The 21,932-nt window shown below is 39.9% G+C and overlaps 1 protein-coding gene across 3 annotated transcripts in view; it reads left to right on the plus strand.

Moving 5' to 3' along the window:
* The window catches only part of plxna2 (plexin A2), a 233,918-nt gene that overhangs the window by 177,423 nt on the left and 34,563 nt on the right, over positions 1-21,932 (plus strand). For all 3 annotated transcript variants that reach the window (XM_024292841.2, XM_024292840.2, XM_036212847.1), the window contains exons 16-22: positions 675-842; positions 2,437-2,530; positions 12,130-12,369; positions 13,025-13,168; positions 13,580-13,814; positions 16,565-16,707; positions 18,424-18,692. In XM_024292841.2, the coding sequence (XP_024148609.2) occupies positions 675-842; positions 2,437-2,530; positions 12,130-12,369; positions 13,025-13,168; positions 13,580-13,814; positions 16,565-16,707; positions 18,424-18,692 (1,293 nt within the window). The remainder of the gene's footprint in view (positions 1-674; positions 843-2,436; positions 2,531-12,129; positions 12,370-13,024; positions 13,169-13,579; positions 13,815-16,564; positions 16,708-18,423; positions 18,693-21,932) is intronic.

Below are 21,932 nucleotides of genomic sequence, written 5' to 3' on the forward strand. Positions count from 1 at the left end.
GTGCAGAAACGTTGGCGAATCTTAATAGGATTTTGATGACCCACCGCATCAAGACTTGTAATAACAACTTTTTTTAAAACTTATTTTATCTCCTCCTCCTCATCTTCCCATCCATCTATTTGCACCGACACACAAACTTCCTAAAGTTTTTCCTCTCTTCTTCCTCTTTGCTTCCCCGTCCTGAAGGCGGACTATTTTAAGCCTCACCGCTGTAGTGTGACTGTATTATGTCGTAAGGCTGAGAAGTCGAGCTGGCTTTAATGAGATATGGGGGCTAATTGCTGTTCGTGCTTCTCGGGCTGCATTTGTGGCATGGGAGGAAGAGGAGGATGTGTGGGGGGGGGCATTCTGCTACAAGCTATCCTCTGCTAATGAATGAGGACAAATGCAAAGGGGTGTGCAGGTAGATAATGGAGTCTCGGCGTGGAGAGTTGAGAGTAGTTTCTGTTAGTTTGTGTGCGTGTGGGGGAGGGGCACCTGTGTTCACGCGGTGTACTAAGACAGATAATTACACAACAAGGCTGGGAGAACAAATTGCTTAATATATTCTGTTGCTCTAAGCGCTGACTTTTGCTCGAGTAAAGTGAATAATATTTTAAAGTAATGTGGCGTTTAAGGAGGTTATCATGTTTATCTTCATCCGTTTGAAAATTGTTCTATTTCTCCTCCGACAGACGCACCACGACGGAGATCGTGTGCTACTCCGCCCCCTCGTTGTCTGGCATTGGCCCCGTCCAGATCAGCGTCCGCGTGGATAACGCCCGAATCCGGGAGAGCCTCCCGTTCGAGTACATCGAGGACCCCACCGTTCTGCGCATCGAGCCTGACTGGAGCATCGCAAGGTAACCCGATTCTCCTCAGCGTTAACCACCAAGACGTTCTCAGTCCAGACGGGAGTCAGTACTGCACAACAACTGGAGTTTCTTCAGATCAGTCTGGGTTAGATAGTCGCAGCTGACATATTAACAGGGATCCCCAATAAACTGGTTAAAATGTTAATGACAGATCAATGTGTTAGAGCATTTTTTGTCTGCTCCTGATTTACAACAATTTGAATAAAGAAATACTCAGAATTGCAATTTTAAGCTTACTGTTTTCTGTAGGGCTGTGAACATTAACGCATTAACGCACCCAAAAAGAATTAATGCAAATGAATCGAAGGAACAGTCCTTTAACTCGGTGGTTCAGGCTTCCACGGCGTGCGTTCAAACATTTTGTCAGGTATTATCCTGCTTATACCACGGTCACTTCCAAAAGAAATACATATTCAATCAGTTTTTAGTACTTTGCAATTTTTGTGGCTTAGATCACTTTTTCACACATTTTACCTGGTAAAACATTGTAATTAATTGTGATTAATCACAACACAAAATTGCAATAAAACACATTTTTGTTTGTAATTGATTGACACCCCTAAAAAACAATGTTCTAACCGTAGTTTTGTGTGTGATTTCATATTGTGATTATTTGCAGATAATATGAGACAAAAAAATTATTATTGCGACTAATCACGATTAATTGAATTATTAAATTAGTTAATTTTGTTTAATCAGTTCCTGGCCCTAGATTTTTGGTATGTCTTATCCATTTTAAGAAAAATCCCACAAAAACATGTTAAAAACATCAAAAAGCACTATTTTTTACTGTATCAGATTTTACTTTTACACAAGAAGATAATCTCTTCATATCGCTTTGACTCTAATCTCTGCAGAAATCTTAAGAAAATGGGGAAAAAAAGATTCCAAAGGCTGGAAAATACTAAAACTTTTTTCAAATAATAGTTAAATTTCTTTCAGTGACATTTCAGCATCCTGGCAAGTTTTCCTCAGGATTTTTTTTTATTTTGCAAAAAGAGGATAATTTTAAAAGTATTTTTCCTTAATTAAAAAAACAAAATCTACTTACTGTTTGTTAACATTATGATGCCCTAAAGAAGCTTTTATTTTGAAATGACATTAATAAGTGGGTCATTTTAATTGTATTAAAACCTAATGTTTCCAGCTGACTTTTAGCATCATTGCTGTAAACACAAAATCTTTAACATTCTGTAACTTTTCAACCGTTCACACGATCGACGTCATTCCAGTAGATGTTGGAGGAGAAAAGCGGCTCATTGAGGTCTGGTGTTAAAGGGTTAATTTGCTTCAGCCGTCTCCTTACTTCAAACACAAATGTGCGTCAGTCGATAACACTGAGCTGGATCAGTTCAAATTCAGAATCTAATCATCCTCCACTTCAGAGGCTATTACCTCCAAAATAAAGCTGAAGATGAGATTAGAGTTGATGCATTTATCGTTGCCTGATGATTGCCTTTGGACTGCTTTGTTTCTGTTTATTTCCATTCTGTTTTAAACAAAAATTCATTAAGATTAGGAAGTTATTGGGCTAAAAATAAAACAATTCTTCAGATATGTTGGTTTTTTTTGTCCATTTTAGTGGAAACACCCCTCTGGTGGTAACTGGAACCAACCTGGATGTGGTTCAGGAGCCGAGGATCCGAGTGAAGTACTCCGGCCGCGAGTCCATCAACGTAAGAACGAATATTCAGTTATTTTTGAGTTTCCAAAAAATAACAGTCTGAATGTTTAGGTGCCGGTGTCAAACCGGTTCTTCTGAAACGGTTCCGGTTCCTAAATGGAGATCGAACCAGTGATTCAAAATTTAAAAACACACCAGTTTTTTCCGAAACATTTTAGTGGGATAGAGCTGCATCACAAGGGGAATGATATGGAGTTAAAATAGACTCAATGGACTTGGAACTTGTGTGTATAACTTGCATGTTTGTGTATAACTTTGGATTTGTGTGTATTTCCTATAGTGATCCTGTTTCTGTTTATTACTATTATTCATTTTTTATTCTTCTATACATTTTTTGATTCGTAGAAACTCAACCACACTTTCAACAATTTCTACAATCTTAGTATCAAAACATTCATTTTATGTTTTTTTTTTTTTTTAGATTTTACGCAATTTATGCAATTTTTCAGCCCTATTGAAAATGAATAGGATTTTTTTCAAATTTATGCAATTAAAAACATTCAGCATTTTCAGGACATTCATGCTTTTACTTTAACTTATGTAATTTTTTAAATATTACACAATTTTACGGAAATATTGTGATTTTTTTCATGTATTTCTTCAAATATTTGTACACTTTCTGCAAATTATGCAACTTTGGTATCAAAGCGTTCAGCATGTTAAGGACATTAATGCTACTGAGATTTTGAATGCTAATTTTGAGTTTAGCTAATATTTTAGCCCCATGCTAACCTTTGTGGCTAATATGGTATCTAATAGTGTTTTTTGGGTACTATGGAGCTAAGCTAATATTTTAGCAACGTGCTAGCTTTTTTGGCTAAATTGGAAGTTTTTGGGGTAATTCTGAGTTAAGCTAACATTTTCATAACATGTTAGCTTTTATGTATTGATAGTATATAAAAAGTAATTTTCCAGTATACTGCCTCACTTTTAGCATAGATCAAGTATACTTGTAGTACACTTAAATTGAATCATTTTTGCTACGGTGTGCACTGCAGCGCTTTATCTTCATTTTCACACATGCTGAACACGTATTTTAAGGTTCATCACCATGACTTCTGTCTTTATTTGAGCCTTAGTCACATCACTCTTATTTACCAGGGTACTGATTTGGAATCTTTTGCTATGAAGTACAGCCACACTCGCTTGATTCCCCTTCAGCATTTTGGCTGAAGCTCCGCCCACAATCACTACCTCACCCATTCTCCCATGAGCTCGCCCACAATCAAAAGAAAAGTGACTGGTTAGAATTGTAAAGCAAAACTGAATAGAAAACAAGGGATCGACATGTCCGAGAAGACGGTACCGGTGGTACAGCAAAAGTCTCTACAGGTACCAACTTGGCAGGAGATGCCATACAAGCCAGGACAGAAAAGCCTCTTTGCTCCTCAGATTCCTCGTAAAGCGCAGCCTTCTTAAGTACGAGAGTGAAACTGCTGGCAGTTAGAGTGATCTGCATGCAGTATTTATCAAACACTTTGAATCCATCCCTCTATCCATCTCCTGCCACTTATCTGGGTCAGGGTGACTGGGGCGCCACAGCTTGTCCGTCTTTGGATTTAGAGACACGCTCCCCGCCGTACCCTCCGTGTCCTCGGACCTCCTCCGGGTGGCACATGTCTGAAACATTTCTCCTGGAAGGCGTCCAGGCTGAAAGCCTTCGCAGCGTCGTCCACTGTCTTTAGCTCTTAGATGGCGTTTTGGCTGGCTGATGGCCCAACAGACTGGTACAAGATCTTTAAACGGACAGCTTGTTTGAAGCTAAAAGACAGCAGGACGGCAGTCTCAATGTTGGGGTTTGGTGGTGAGGGCATGGAGACTCCTAATGGCTTTCAGCAGGAGATTAACTACAGTCAGGAGCCTTTGGTCAGCATAAAAAGCTCCAGTTTAATCAAAGTCTCGGCTGCAGGAAATCTTTACAAATGAAATGAGTCTGTCCCGAGGGTCTTTGTTTAGTCAGGAGGAGGGAATGTCTTTTCTGTGGTTTGGGTTGAGGCTGGAAGGGCAGAAAACAGAGGACGCAGAGAAACAAAGAATGAATAATAATAGCAGTTATTCTGAGACAGTGGGCCCCAACCCCCTGGCCTCGGACCAGCACCCATCTTTGGGTTACTCAGGAAAAGAGAGAAAACAAATAACTTCCACTATTTTATTTGTTATATGATTCTGACAGAAATTTTATTTTGAAAAACTACAACAGCAGTTCTTCAACCATGTGGACAATTAGTGTAACTCCAATGGATTTTTCAAGCTGTGAAAAGTAGCTTTGCAATGATAGATTAGAATCGGTTGGTATTACTTTAATTATGCAAACAGTTGAAGAGTTCGGGTAATATTGAAACCACCAATCTAGCAAAGTTAGCAGAAAATCCAAACGTCTATTTGTGTGCTGTCTGGCGTAGGTAACTTTTGTCAGCAGACTTTCAGCTCTTAACCCTCCTTCAGTTCGACTGACGAACACCACCCCACATTGACCCCGTCATCTTTAGCATAAACACAGTCTCTTGTAGCCTCCCTCTAACCTCTTCCTCTAACAAACTAAATCTCATGCTTCATTTATGGCGTATCAGAACAGGTTAGCTCTTGTGTGAGCAAATGCACTGTTTCCTGAAGATTTGAAGGCAAAATGTGATTTTTTTGTGTCCTCTCAAAGACATTAGCATTCGAATTCTGCGCCCAAGTGTCTCTGCTGGTTAGTGAATGTTTCTTTCATAGAAAAAAAAGTAAAGTCAAGTTTGCCCTGGGGTTTCTGTGCCACACTGTAGCCTCCCTGGAAAGACCTCTGTGGGTCCAGAGCGTATATTAGCAGCTTCAAGTAAAGTACAGATCTGTTCTGATTTCTGTTGAAAGAGGACGGGAAGAGACCCGCTTGAATGGGATTCAACTGGAACGCTTCGTCTTACCGAGCTTGAAAAGAGTTTCTCGTATCAGCTTCTAAATGAGTCCAGTCTTGACCTGCCCCCACGACCAGGAGAGGAGGTTTCTGTTAAATGCTAAGGTTTGCCCCTCCTTGACCCTCTTTCATCGCTGGAAGGGGGCAAAGCCGTAGGAGAGCTGCCGTCTGTCAACCGGCCTTCAAACTATCACGTCTTCAGCTAAATTGCTTTTCTTCCCTCATGTCACATGCACATATTCAAACAAAGAAAAAAAACAAACAAAAAAGATGTTTTCTTTGTGAAATGTTTTACATCTGTCATCGGATCCACTTTTAAACTCTAGTGAGACCTTGATTACGGCTAGAAGAGGGTCGTTTTTCAGCAGGACTGAATCTTCCACACTTAAGACGTCTGTGCTGTGTCAGAATCGGGTCATCGGCTGCACTTAAAGCCCGGCCGGTGACGGACGTTGGGATTATTTTGTCATGTTTTATGCTCGCCTTGTCTTTTAACGCATAATCCCTCATGCTAAATTCTGCACCTTTTTTTTCTGCTACTGAGTTTTCATCACTTCATTGTGGTAGAATTTTTATTTCTCTTCTTACTTTGGTGGATGTGTTTCCTACAATAACTATTTTTTTTTGGCTTTTGAACTTTTTTTTCACCCAATAAACAACTTAGGGATGCCTAACATTGTGCTGCAGCTACACTCTTTTTATTGCTAGTTAGGTTTTGTCAAATATGTTCAGTCAATTGACTATAAATGAGAACTGGACAGAGTGAATGTGACATCACCCATAGAAAATGGCTTACCTCTGGCTCCAACCAAATGAGGTCAATTCAGTCACCATTTTTTTCCAATTCTACTGTGACCATTATCAGTATGCAATGAATAGTCTGAGTCGGCCCATTGACAACAACTCTCCAATCAGGAGTGAGCTTGTTGGAAGTCCAGACCCCTACCACTTGCAAACGGCCTGGAAAAATCTGTTTGTCAGACGTTTCAAACATGAGGGCCAGCAGGCCTTTTATGGAGGCCTCTGATTGGCTAGTTTATAACTTAGAGGAAGGGGTAATTCAGTCCAGTTCTCATATACAGATAAAATGCAAAAATTCCTGAGTGAATTCCTAAATTATTTCCAAAATTCAATAGAATTAGACAAATATTGTCAGTAATTTTAGCATAGCAGCTAAAAGCTAAATTACAGATTAATGCTAAAACTGCTTTAATGCAATTCTTTAGAGAGCTATAACCAGATCATTAAAGATGGAGTGAATGATTTTGGTTTTCTGCAACTAGCGGGTAGTTCCTATTTGGAACCCGAAGGGGGAGGAGTTTCTTATTCAACTTTTTATATAGTCAAAACAACATTTTAGATCAGTTTAATCTTGCTTAACAATTAAATTATTTTAAAGGTTAATAAATTACCAAAGCCAAACATTGTCAGAAATGTTAGCATAGCAGCTAAAAGCTAAATTAGAAAAGTAAATTGTTATAAAATATGAAATAGAATATTGCTAAAAATGCTTCAGTTCAATGCTACAGACAAATATGAACAGATCATGAAAAATAGAATTGGTTATTTCGTTTTTCTGGTGGTTCCTGTTTGGAACCCGAGGGGGAGGGGTTTCCCATTCCACTTTTTATATGGTCAATAGATCAAATGCAAAAACTGTTGAATACATTTTAGTTAAAAAAAGCATTTTATCTAATTTTTATCTTGCTTAACAATAAAATTACGTAAACCCTAAATTAGAAGTTACTTTAGTATGATAGAATTATCCATATTGTCAGAAATGTGAGCATAGCAGCTAAAAGCCAAATCATTAGTTATAAAACATAACATAAAATAATAATAAAAATGCTTTATTTCAATGTTATAGACATATAAACAGATCATGAAAAATAGAATTAGCTATTTTGGTTTTCTGGAACCAGCGGGGGGAGGGGTCACTCATTCCAGTCATTGTATATAGATGTATTAGGGCAGAGATTGTTGGAAAACCCTTTTTTTGTCTTTCTATCTAATATATCTTGAAAGTAACATCATCCTATATTCCAAAAAATTGACCTTCCATTGTTCTGTGGAGCAGATCTGTGCATCCAGACCGGAACCACGGTCTGCCAGTTGGCGATTCTGGACGTAGATGTTGGCGAGATAGATGGAAGCTGAATTTCCAGCTAATGCCAGTATTAGCAGTTGGTCGGAGCAGCAGGCGAGCAGGGAAAATAAACACCAGTGTGGGAGGAACCAAGTACAGTGCTCCGAAATCAAATGTTAGCCCCCAGATGACCTTTGACACCGAACTTCTCAGATTTATTCCTACACATCTCCACATCTCCTTTCACCACCACCCTGGCCAGAGACCTTTGAAAGATTGAGTGGGCCGTAACGGCTCAGTAGATCATGGTAATGTATTCAGCCAGAGGGTTTGGAGTGGTACTACTTTGAAACAGCCCGGCTCCATCCAGCACCACAGAAAGAAGACAGATGAGGCCAAGATTCCAATTATTTTCTCTATCTGTTGGCCTTAGCTCACTTCATCAGCGGTGGACAACATGCAACCTCATGTTGCCTAAAGGGGCAGATGCACAAAAGTGTTTTCTTCCCCTGAAATGACTGGTTATTGTAAATAGAAGTGGAAATAGGTTAGAAAATAAAGTTTTTTCTGACAGGTAACTTGAGGCGAAGTTCAGCCTTCATCCCTTTTGTTTTAAATTCTGACGGATGTAGCAGCAGGTTTTAGGACACAGTGGAAGAAAGGATTACAGACTGTAAAGGCAGTTCAGGGAGAAGGAAAAAAAAAACGCTATCCATCCCAGGCAGAGCAGATGGTAGTCAGAGCTTTCGTTGACTTGCAAATGTCCTGCTGTTCTGATGTAACAGTAACAAGGATGCTGCGGAGCATCTGGGCTTGTCTATACAACATGTCACCGCGCCAGCAGTACGGCAGAGGCCCACAGCTAGCATAACCTGAGCTCCTTTAGCCATTAAACTTTCAATGAAGGCGTCTATTTGATTTAAAAGAGAAGAGCTCACTGGCTGACTGGCTCCATTGTCCCACACCAGCTTGTGCTCACACCAAACGGGCCGAAAAAACAAAGAAAAACAGTGCAGATGACCATATAAGAAATTGGTGTGGATAAAAAAGGAAGTTTACATGTTAAAATACTCATTTTAAGCAAACAAATTTCCAATCATCCAGAAAGTACACGTTGTTTTGCCAGTTGGCAACAAACAAATGCACGGGTTTTATTTTTGGCTCTCAAACAATGCTGTTCACATTGTTTTTACTCCTCTTGGTTCACTGCGAGGTGGCATCCATGCATGCCAAAGCTTGTGTAAAAATTTCATTAACACTCGTCTTCCCCCATAACTTTTTCACTTATTAATGTGACTTCACAGAACCTCAACTTGGTGAAAGTATGTCAGGGGTCCTGTCTGCTCGTGCTATCTATTTTTCAGAAGAGCTTATCGTGTTCGCTCTCGTCATGCTCAGCCACTCACTGCTGCAGCTCGCAGAAGTGGGAAGTTAAAAGAAAATGTCAACAAACCAGGACAAGTTTCATCCAAGCATTCAGAGTTTAAACACTGCCACCGATGTATCGCTGAATCATTTATGTCACAGAGGCGCTTCTTAAAGTGGAAACATGGAGAACTATTAAGAAAATTAAGAGTTTAGTTATCTAAGCATTAGTTTGACTGGGAGAGCGTTTCTATGAACTACTAGTTTTATAGACATTAATATTTAAAAATGTGCAATTACAGAGTTCCCTCATTTATCGTTGCGTTCAAAAAAATAACTTGTAATAGACTAAGTCTGTAAAGTAGTCATCCTTATTTTTACAAGTGATTACAGCCCAGATGTTTTAAGGCTGGAAAACTCCACTACACCATACTTTTTTCAGACAGACATGAATATTTTCACACTTTTCTCTGTTAAAGGCTGAATCCGAATTCTTCCCCTCCCCCATGGCTTCTCCCTACCCCCACATTTAGCCCTCCTAACGGAGGGTTATGGAAACATACTAGCTGTGTTCAAATTCCCACTCTAATTCCTAACTACTAAAAAACTCTATAGTCCAGGACTATTTAGCGTCCTGTATTTTAAAAACAGTTTGGACACCATTCTCGCTACTTTTCTTTAGTTTTTTTAAACGCCGGATATGATGTAACTGATTTCACAAAATGAAAATCTAATCAATATAAACATTTTATGACGTCTATTTATGAATTTAGTGTGTTCTGATGATTCAAATGTTGATGGTTTGTTAAAAAACTACATTTAAACACATTTTTTTTTCTGCTAAAATTGTTCAACCGCAATGCATTGTGGTCTTCATTTGCTAATGTATTGAGCATTGATGCACACTATTTTTCACAAAGACTTCTGGGAAATTTCTAGAGAACTTGATTTTGGAATTGTAGATTTGGACAGCACTAAAATGGCAAAAGCATTATATATTGTGAGTAGGGCTGCTAGTTGATTAATGGAAGACTCATCGATCATTAAAATAGTCTGCAAATAATTTAATAACCGATTATACTTTATATTATATGGAGTCGCACTGTAGTACAGTCGAACAAAGTTATGAGTGTTCAGCACCAAAATGTGCGCTTTTTTATATTTGAATCAGTGTGACCAAAACTTTATGTTTTGTAAAAAATAGTTCCTTGTTTTAGAGGCCGACTTCATTTAGTTTATTCTTGTTTTAATTACAGAATCTAATGATGGACAGAGGCTGCATGATTCATTAAAAGTTTAAATAACTATCATATTAATTGTCATTATTTTAAGTTAGTTTAAAGCTAATGACGGTTAAAATGTGTGCTTTACATTCACTTTCTGCATGACCCGATTAGTCGACTAATCAGAAAAAATAATCAGTGATTAGATGACTAATAAACTAATTGTTTGTAGCATCCCTAATTGTGAGTAGGGAAGGAATTTGGCCAATGAGTTCAAATGTGAAAGTCACTAACAAAATAAAGAAACAAAATTTGCTGTTTAAAAAAAAAAAAAACATGCAGAGTTGTACTGAAAAAATCCACCAAACAGTGAGCCGCAAAAAATTGAACTGTCAGAGAACACTATTTTGTTCTGTATGTATTAAATGAGCCCAATCATGATCATATTGTTTTACAGATTTACTATTCCATTTTTAGCTCATTATTTTAATTTATTTAAATATAATTTGCCCACATTTTCGAAAGCTAAGTCCTTGTTCACCTCTTTAATTAGCATTGCAGAATCTTAGCAAACTAGTTTGGCTTTCCTTATGTTTGTAATTTTGAATTCATTCATTAAAGTTGCAATAATTAATGGCATTATTTTTCATCTTTCTATAAATATGTTCAGCTTGTAGCCTTTCTAGTGTTTACTAAACAAAATTACCATTTAGAGATTCTGCTAGCGTAATTCAGTGATATTAAGCCAATTTTTGTTTAATTTATGTATAATTTGATCAGCTCATTATTCTTCATTATTCTTACCGTTCTTTAACAACAATATTATCTATTTCTATTTTTAATGACAGATATCTGTCACATAGCATCAAATTAAAGCATTTAGCAGTGTTCTGTTCTATAATTTAGAAATGTCACTAGCTTATTTAGCTTTTAGCCACATGCTAACAATTACGTCAAGATTTAGCTAATGCTAGCTCACTTAGCTAGCGCTAGCTCACTTAGCTAACTTGTTGCTTAGTCTTTATCCATTTATTGTTAAACTAGCTAAAATATAGCTAAAATCCTGCTTACTGTAACATGTTAAGCTAGTTTTTAAAAATGTTCAGGCACAAACATATTAGTATTTTACCATTTTTTTTAGAGCCACAAAAGTACAAGAAACATCTACAAACATTAACTGACTACAGCCATTGTGCCTGTGTTTGCTGCTACGTTTCAACTTAGTCACAAGTCGGCCTTAATGAAGTTCAAAAGGGGCCATTTGTAATAATTAAAACCGATGATAAGCCTTTATTAAAAAGTACCTGATTATTGGGATTTTAACTACTAAACACTAAACTCCAAGGACTATTTCTAAGAGGTACATACTAATCCTCTTCTCCAATCACGCCTCTGCAACTCACCTCTCAGCTTGCTGGTAAAATCCAATAGTTGTACCCTGCACAGATAGGTTTGGATCGATCTCGCTAGCTCTCTCCACAGCAACAGACAACAGGTAGCAAGCATGGTGGTTGCTAGCATTCAGCACCTTTGATGATATTTATCTCTAATTAAGTTATTTCCCCAGAGAGAAAGCAGGGGGGAGTGAAAGGATAAAAAAAAACCTCTTTGAGCTGGAGGCTGTGCAACAATCAATCCTCCCTTACTTCCCCTCTAAGGCTGAGGCGGGGAGGATGGATGGAAGACAGCTCTCTCATCTGGGCAAGCTGGAGAGAAGTAATAAAAGAGCCATAGCTCAGCCTTTACCTGCGGAGACAGGGGAGCAATTTCTCCTTCCTTTGTGGTTGTTGTCCTAAAGTATTTTACAGTCAGGCAATCGCAACCATTTGTTTCCGGTTCTATCAGGGCTCCTGTTACTAAAAACATGGTTTACAAACAAAAAAGACATTTCAGCAACTGATAATCCTTTTGAAATTGATATAATATTTGAATTTAAGCATAGATATAGTCACTTTGACTGTCTTTGTGTAAGAAGATGACAATTTAAATACCTTTCCTTCATTGTGTTTGCTTTGACTCCTCAGGTCTGTAAGGTGCTGAACACCACCACCATGAGCTGCTTTGCTCCCTCCCTCATGGTGGAGTACCAACCGGGCTTGGACACGGTCAAACACGCAGACGAGTTCGGCTTCATCTTCAACAACATCCAGGCGCTGCTCGTCTACAACAACACCAACCTCCTCTACTACCCCAACCCTTATTTTGAGCCCCTCAGCACCACAGGTGTCTTGGAGCAAAAACCAGGATCTCCAATCATTCTCAAGGTACTAAACGGCATCTGTGTTGAATCGGACAGCAATAAAACATTAGTGGAAATAGGTCCAAACTTAAGGCAAGACATTACAGATACTCTCTGGTTCAAGAATGTGCGTTCTTGAATGTGCATCGCATTCCCGGTGTGTCTGTCTTTTCAGTTTTCTAGTATATATATATATATATATATAAATATATCATCATATAGTCATTTGCCTATTTGTGTTGCTTTTCTTTGTCATTACTATATTATAAGTCTTATTATAAGTCATATTACAGTCCATTGTACTGATCACCAGCTGTTCTCGTCTCACCACACTGTGAGACATCTCACCGTTTTACAATAGCGCCTTGTTTCATAAGAGCTGTGTCAACACTGGATCTAATTTTGGTGACATCATGGTATATTTGGGAATTTCTGTTCTGATGTCACACTCCTGGTTGGGTCACATGTCTGCAGGTGGGAACTAAGTCAAGAATGCTGTGAAAGTGGTACTACCTCCTAAACTGTCCACCTCTCCTCATTAGGATCGTTGGCATCACTAGTGTCCTTATATGCAGATGGACGAACCAGTCCTTAAGTCCTAACATGCTCAGGAACCAAGCGTGGCTAAGTGAATCTCTACCACCCTGACCGACTGACTGTCCGCCTCTATGTGTCAACAGGGCAGAAACCTGATTCCTCCAGCAGCAGGAGGGGTGAAGCTCAACTACACAGTCCTGATCGGAGAGACTCCCTGTTCCGTCACCGTATCTGAGAGCCAGCTGCTGTGTGAGCCGCCCAACCTCACCGGACAATACAAAGTGGTGGTCAGTACAGATATGTATTAACTAGTTTGTCTTGATGTGATTCGTGGATTCTCCCTCAAATTTTCACCCTAAACTCTTGATTTGGCTCTCATTGTTCTTTGCTCAGCTCATGGGAACATGTCAACGTGGAAACGGTTTAGGATATGTGTTCGCCCCACACTTTTCTCTGAACTCTCAGCACACAGGTGTCTGTCTGTTTACACCTAGCAGACAATGTTTGCTCAGGTTTTAGCAGGAAGAATTAGCCTTGACTCCTGTGCGGCTCCATGCCAATTACAAATAATGAGGAGAGCTCAAAACGGCTGGTTATGTTTTTGGGAAACCTGAACACGCCTCAGCGTGTGTGTGAGTCCTTCCATTCTCTGACAGCAGAGGACTTAGTATCATGTGTGTCTTTGCATCCGCTGGCAGGTTCAAGTGGGCGGCCTGAACGTTTCTCCTGGAGCCGTCCACATCATGTCTGACAGCCTGCTGACCCTTCCCGCCATAGTTAGCATCGCAGCAGGTGGCGGGCTCCTGCTCATCATCGTCATCCTCGTCCTCATCGCCTACAAGAGAAAGTCCCGTGAGAACGACCTCACCCTGAAGCGCCTGCAGATGCAGATGGACAACCTGGAGTCACGAGTTGCCCTGGAGTGCAAGGAAGGTGAGCTTGGATCTACGCAGTTTGTAGATTACATGCTGTCTGGTGGAGGGGTCCGCCTTTGACCAAGACTGAAGTTTTTCAGACAATTCTAGAAGTTGATCGATTTGAAGGTTTTGATTTTAGCTAGCGGTCATGGAATAAACCATCTAGCTTAAAGCCTTAGTCATGAGCACTCATACAGCGGTTGAACCGTACACCCAAAACGTCAATTTTTGACGTGGTGGGGTCCTGAACTAAGGATGTAATGATCCTTCGGGAATCTGCAAAAAAAAGCATTCAAACTCGTCAACATCTTCATCGATGCAGAAAATTTAAAAAATCGTTTGGCACAGCCTCTACCTAAATTTAGAAAAATGCAGAGCAGATGACATTTCTCTGCAGTCTCGCTGTGAGTGTGTGCATAGCGGAGGGGCTGCATGTTCTTCATCTGCGCCCCCCTCCCAGAAAATTCTTGCAGCTCCAGATCCAACCATAAGGTCAGTTTGATTAAGGCTTGAATATAGCATTTGCATGTCTTCTAATGCAATAAACATCTAAATTTCCACTACAGCTTGAACGACTCTTACAAACTTAAGATACAACGTATGAATTTACGTTCTCGTGTGGGGGTGCTTTTTATCTATGCTTTGATCTTACCATGCAAAAATGTGTTCTCAAGCTTCCAAGAAGTGTTGCTTGAGTTAAACGGATGTTTAACCTTCCATGCAGGACGACCATAACAAACAAACTTAGTTTTACTTCTGGTTAGCGACTTAAACTAGTAGAAATAGTTCAATTCTGCAGTTTTCCTTTAGCAAAAGTTGGCTAGAAGAAATTTTGGGTTGGACACTTTTTAGTGGAATATATTCCACACAAACACACGTGCGCACACTTGTCTTGCAGTGCAGTGTCAGAAATGGGGGAAACAAACATTCAGTTGCAGCAGAGAACTGTCCAACAGAGACAGGACAGGAAAGCAGATCCACAGAGTTTACAGACTTGGAGAACCAGCGAGGCTGCCTTTGGGGAAATAAGGAGATTAATGTTTTAACCATAAGCTGTGGCAAGGAGAGTCCTGCCTTGCAGGGTGGATTTAGATAGGTACCTGGGCTGCTGCGCGAGTTCCCATGAGTCACAGTGTGGGGGTGGAGGGGTGGGGGCTCTGGGGCCAGGAGCTGAGGCCTAAGACTGGTTGATGGGGTTGGTGAGGAGGGTGTTAGGGGGGCCTGCTGCTGTGTATGTGATAGGCTGCGGGCGGGGAGCCTCCCCAAGGGCAGCTGAGCAAAGTAACAGAGCCGTGGGCCTGAATGAGATGGAGCCAATTAAGTAGTGCTCACCTGCAGCCTCGCGCGGAGATGACACGCTCTTTGAGGCTTTCGCCGCAACCAATTTAAGGAGCAGTAGATAAAAATGAGTCCGAGAATTGGGAGGTGTGTTAGCGGGCTCTGCTTTGTCTCCTTTGTTTTAATAATAAATTGATATAGAGAGTTTCTCTGACATTGAGGACGATCCTTCGGTCCCAGCATTTCTATATAAATCCATGGAAACTGAGAACAAGGCTGTAAGATATTAGAATACTGTGATATCCACAGTCTGTTCCCCGAAGTTCTAGTATGAGTATTTGGGACGTCCAAGATCATATTTGCATTCTTTATAAAGTAGTATAGTAAAATGGTAAACTATGTAGCGCTTTCTACTTTCTTTAAGGCCCAAAGTCTCATTCACCCAAACACACATTCACACAATGATGGCAGCTCCGCTTGCTAACACTGGTGCCAACTTATAACCACTAGGAGCATTGTGGGGTTCAGTGTCTTGTCCAAGGACACGTTGACACATGGGAGGGTAAAACAGGAACAGGAACTTGTGATCTTCTGATCTGAAGTCATGGCCATCCCAGTCAAAATACATCTCAGATAATGTAATTATTTAATTAAAATGATGTTTAATGATGTTGAATTTTAAGTATATAAGCCAAAAAAATAGGAACGTGCTACTGCCAGCATAAGAAACTGCATTTTCAAAGTAAAATGTCAGTTAAGGTTCTCATCAAGTTTTTTTTTTGTATGAAACTGAAGTTCAATTTACTCGAATTTACTCAAGTTCTCAAAAACTGATTTTCTTTTCAATGCAGTTAAAATTTTCAATAAAAAATAATATGAAAATTTAATTAAGAATATTACAAAAATCTCCTGATCAATTATGTGAAGTCAAAGGTCTTCTAGCATACACTGTAAAAAGGGAAACATTGCATCATATAATGAAAGTTCTGTTATTTGTTACAATTAAAAATATTAATTTTAATCAAATTAAATTTTTAAGTTAAGTAAGCCATCAACTTAGTGTATTAATTTGATGAAAACTAGATCATTTTAAATGTAATAAATTACAGAACTTTTGTTAATTGATTAAGAATGTAACGATAACAGGTGCTGAGGTTAACCAAGAAGTTGACATAATAATTTTAAGAAAATTTTAAGTGACAATTACATTTTTCTTCCCAAGCCTTTGTGTTTTTTTTCCTATGTTGTGCTTATTCTCCTGTTTTAAATAAAGGTATGAATTATAGTGATTAATTTCATATTATTTTAATTTTCATACATCCAATAAAAAACACATAACAACCATTCAAGCATAATATTGAATAACTGAATAATAAGAATTGTGATTTTGATCTGTCAATTGTTGGTCTTAATTCGTGAATCCAATCGGATCACGATGAACTCGTTTTCAGACTTTGATTGCTCACTTCCTGTCTTTCTCCTCAACAGCCTTCGCTGAGTTGCAGACCGATATCAACGAGCTCACCAGTGACCTGGACAGAGCTGGCATCCCTCACCTGGACTACCGAACGTACGTCATGAGAGTCCTCTTCCCCGGCATCGAGGATCATCCGGTCCTCAGAGAGCTGGAGGTAACTATCCGGACGAAAATAGAGAGAAGCCCGACAAACCGACAGCTGCAAATATGACAAACACTAAAAGGAAAGTCAGTGAAGTTTGGAGAAAGAGACAAGCGGGGGAACTGAAGAGGGCATCTTCGCTCACCGTTGCCCCTGTAGGGCAACCTCCACGAGCGTGAAATTGCTCAAGGGGAAAAGGATGCCAGAGTGTCAGTTATCCTTTCCGCGCTGCGGCCTCGCACGCAGTCGAGTCAAGCTGGCCCGCATACATACACATAGATAGCGCCGACATGCCAGCTCCCTCGTGCTCCCAGCACATTGCTATTTCATCCACCAGCGGCTGCAGGATGAGGGGTAATGAAGTGAGTAATTCACACTCCTCCAGCATGAGTGCGGGCTCCTTCATTGGGAAGGGAAAAAAGCTGGCCGGCGAACACATTTTACCCTTCATGAGGCCAAAGTGTGTTGGTTTTATGAGGAATCCAGTCAGATGAAGGAGTGGAGGATCCATTTTATTCTAACTAGTCACAGATATATGTTGTTTCAAGATGGAATTAAAGATGCAGGAATAAGGAAATGAAATGGTATGTTCATCATCTGGGTCGCAGAGGGATTCCCAGAACTCCTTTCCTTCGGTCAACTCTTCCTGGAGGAATTCATGGTGCTCCAATTTCAACCTGGAGATATAATCTCTCTAAGATGTCAGGGTACTAGAACAAGGCCTTGTGGAATTCTTTGTCCAAAGCTCTTGAACTGGGTTTCTCTGGACATGGAGGCAGATTTGCTTCCAGACGATCTCCATGTCGTCCTCTAAGGGAAACTTCCATCAAACGCATCCATCCTGAATACCCTTCACAGTCATGGTGTTGCTGGAGCCTATCCCTACTAGTATTGGGGAAAGGCAGGGTGCTCTCATAATTGGATAGGGGGCGGAGCTACTCAGCTCAGCGCTAATAACCACGCCCACACGAGGAGATTTTGGAAACAGAGGCTTCAGAGCGACATGAAAAATAACTTTTTGAGACATTTAGGTTGTGGGATTCTGGTTAAAACATTTTAATCATAAGTAAGACACTACCGGTGAACGTTTTAAAAAAAAATTGTCATATACCCATTCCGATGAAAATGTGTTTTTAACGTTATTGTTAACATGAAAAAATGCCTAAAACAACCTAGTAGCCTAATCACTTATTATATTTTTATGTTTATTTCTTAATCTTTTGTTATGCTGGTCTTGCATTTCCTTTGTCCCCTAGTGGCAGAATTGTGGATTGCGGTCATTACTTTAAAGAACCATAACTCCCCACAGGAATGGACAAGAAACTTGATTTTTTTTTCTTTTTTCAATGTCCCTATATGTTTTTCTTTTCATGACTGGTCCGGATTAAACTATCTGACACCCCCGCTTTAGAGGATGGATGAGGTGGTCACTTAAACTTTTATAAGGGGGAGGGTTAAAAAAAGTGGAAAATATATTTTGTTTTTGTTGGATTTTGTTCCCTGCAAAGTTTGACATTTGTCTTGAAAGTGAAGCTGCTGGCTTCAACAGACTCCTGCTCAATAATTGATTGGGATCTTCTTAGTTACCCCGCGTAGAGGGGGTTTCTGTCTGTCTGAGGTGTAACACGAGCGGGGGTTTTGATGCCTCGGCGGCGTGTTGGGTGGGGTGCAAATCGTTATTTTGTGTGGCACAAGGTCAAAAAAGAAAACCTCTTGCTTCTCACCCAGGTGTCGGGTAACGGGCAGCAGAGCGTGGAGAAGGCGCTGAAGCTCTTCGGCCAGCTCATCAACAACAAAGTCTTCCTGCTCACCTTCATCCGCACGCTGGAAATGCAGCGCTCCTTCTCCATGAGGGACCGCGGGAACGTGGCCTCGCTGATCATGACCGCCCTGCAGGGCCGGCTGGAGTACGCCACCGACGTCCTGAAGCACCTGCTGTCCGACCTGATCGACCGCAACCTGGAGAGCAAGAACCACCCCAAACTACTGCTGCGCAGGTACGGGCCTTGATCTCGCCGTACTTCCCCCGCACCTTGATCTTTATTTCATGACACTCTTCTGAGTGTATTTGTAGTCATCTTCAAAGTCACAAACAGTAGAAACAAAACAACTCTTTATTCTTCAGGAAAAAAACATTTTAAGAACAACAACAAAACGGGCTTTAATATAGAAATGATATGTGAGGATGCATACCAGCACATTGATTCTACAACCTCTTCGCTCTTCTCTTAATGCATTCTGACTTTGCAAAGGAGGCGTTCTTCAAAACAAGCCGTGTAATAAGTGCTATAGTTCATCTACGCTTTGCAGGGGGGAAAGTGGCAGGCTCTGTTTGCATCAAAAGACGCGTCGGGATTCTCTGCATTCTCTGCATGCCGCCGTCATTCCCGCTCTTCTCTCCCAACGTCAAACTCGCTTATGCTCCAAGATCAAGCTCCTTATAAAACATTCAGATGTGGCTCACCTGATTTTGTTTTTAGGTGGGGGTTTCTGAAGAAAGCATTGTTTTCCTGAGGTGTTTGGAATGCGCGTTAGTAGATAAAACTCCTTCTAAGTCCAAGCCAAAGGGACTTTTTCAGATGGGCATTTCGTTTTGATGGGCTAAAATCATTGAAGACACTTCCATCACTTATGAAAAATATTTTTTTTTCTTATTTTAAATCAAAAACATGTATTCATTGGCCAATTTATTAGGCATACTTTAACAGTACCGGGTTGGACCCCGGTTGTGCCATCAGAACTGCCTTAATCTTTCGTGGCATAGATTCTACAAGGTACTGGAAACATTCCTCGGAGAGTTTGGTCCATATTAACATGATAGCATCATACAGTTGCTGCAGATTTGTCAGCAGAACATCCAGGATACCAATGTCTTGTTCCACCAGTCCCAAAGGTGATCTATTGGGGTTTGGTGACTGATTTGTCCAGTGAGCTCATTGTCATGTTCAAGAAACCAGTCTGAGATGATCCCAGATTATCCTTCTGGAAGTAGCCATCAGAACATTGTGGTAATAAGGGGATTGACATGGTTACGCCCCTCCAACTCCTGGTCTGCTATGACCATGGGTCGTAACAGACATGGTCAGCAACTATTCTCAGGTAGACTGTGGAGCTGTAATTGTACTTGCTCAATTGGCACTAAAGGACCCAAAGTGTGCCAAGAAAATATCCCCCATTATTCCACCACCCTGAACCATTGATGGATCCATGGTTTCACATTGTTGATACCAAATTCTGACCCTACCATCCAAACGTCGGAGCAGAAATGGAGATTCATCAGATAAGACAGTTTTTCCAATCTTCTATTGTCCATTTTTAGTGACAAAAGAGACACCCGGTGTGTTCTTCTGCTGCTGTAGCCCAGCTGCCTCAAGGTTGGATGTGTTAGGCGTTCAGAGATGTTCTTCTGCAGACCTAGTTTATAACCAATTTTAGTTACTGTTGTCTTTCTATCAGCTGGAACCAGTCTGACCATTCTCTTGACCTCTGACATCAACAAGACTTTTCCACCCACAAAACTGACGCACACTGGAAATTTTCTCTTTTTCTGACCATTCTCTATAAAAAACCCTAGAGATGATTGTGGGTGAAAATCCCAGTAGATCAACAGTTTCTGAAGTACTCTGAACAGACCAGCCCGTTTGGCACAAATAACCACATTAAAAGTCACTTTAATCACCTTTCGTCTCTATTCTGATGCTCACTTTGAACTGCAACCGTTCGTCTTGATCATGTCTGCTGCAATATGATTGGCTGATTAGAAATTTGTGTTGACAAGTAGTTGGACAAGTGTTCCTAAGAAAGTGTTTTTGACAACTTTTTAACTTTCTAGCTTTTATGTGTTGGCAATGTTTATAGTTTTTTTGGAACAAGTTACTGAATGCTCTGGACTACAATACCCACCTCTTCTGGCCTTGTTCTGCCAAGATCTTCTGTTCTGCCTGGTGATTATCCTAATAATACCCCTAAGAAAACTTTGCTCTTGAACGAAGGCCAACACTTCCCATTTGAGGCTTATTTCAAAATAAAAGTTTTGACAAAGACATCTCTCCTAGATCTCTGCAGACATGAAGAAAATTTAAATAAATATCTGTGTATTTAGAAAATTCTGTCTTTTCAAGCTAAAAAATGAGACAAGGTTAAAAAAAGGCTTTATTTGATCTTTGATTAGATTTACAACAGGAAGTTGCTGCGCGTACACCACCTGTGCTCTAATATTATCAGTTCTGCTGTCTACATTTATAATCCCCACATTAACAGTTTGAGAAAATTGCTGCCAGACTAAAAAAAAGACATGCTTATAGACACAGAGGGGTGGACAAAAGCAACGCAGCATCAAATTAACCTGCACCGAGCTGTTTTTTTTCACATGACAGCGGGGCCCCATGTCACCTCTAAGTTTCCATTATCCCATCTCATTAAGAACACAGTGGTACATAATCCTGAGGTTGTTGCGTCGCAGCCTGGAGGGGTAAACGTCCTACAGTCTTTACGCTGCGCAAAGAATTTAAGGGATTACCGATTTGTCACGGCTCTTTGTTGTTGTCTCCTTTGCTTATTTAGAGAAAAGCCGACAGTCAAGACAACCAGCTGACGCGCCGCGGTGACAGTCAAACCAAACATGTCCCTCAGTGGAAGTCGTGTTTATGCGGCGTGTACAATGACGCCATGCTTTGCTGCCCTTTTTCCTCCTCTCTTGCCTTTTCCCCACTCTCCTTCCAGTTTATTTTTAATATTAAATAATAAAAATCTCGCTGGTGTTTTGGGTAAACTCTATGAGAACGAGTGAATACATTTTGAAAATGGACATTGTAAATTTAAAAAATAATATTTTAAATTTGAAAGTTTTAAGCTCAAAAGTGCATGTAGTAAAAATATTAAAATATATAAATATTAATTTTAAATTTAGAGAAAACTTAAATGAAAAAAAAACTATAAACCTAAAATTGTTCTGAAACAAATTATTTTGTAATCCCCAAGTTCCTTCACTATTCACTATTTAGTTCACTGTATGGTGCATTCATCATTTTGTCTGGGTGTCTAAATCTACAATTCCAAAATCGAGCGCCCTAGAAATTTCCCAGAAGTCTTTGCAAAAAACAAATGTGCTCTCTAGACTAGTGAATATTTACCACAATGCATTTAATTCTATGTTTCATGAAAAAAAAAAGTTATTTAAATTATTTAAAAAAAACTATCCAAGTGTTCATCATCAGATCAAATGGTCTTTGTAAAAT

This window comes from Oryzias melastigma, linkage group LG7, assembly GCF_002922805.2.
Source record: "Oryzias melastigma strain HK-1 linkage group LG7, ASM292280v2, whole genome shotgun sequence".
Lineage (NCBI taxonomy): Eukaryota > Metazoa > Chordata > Actinopteri > Beloniformes > Adrianichthyidae > Oryzias > Oryzias melastigma.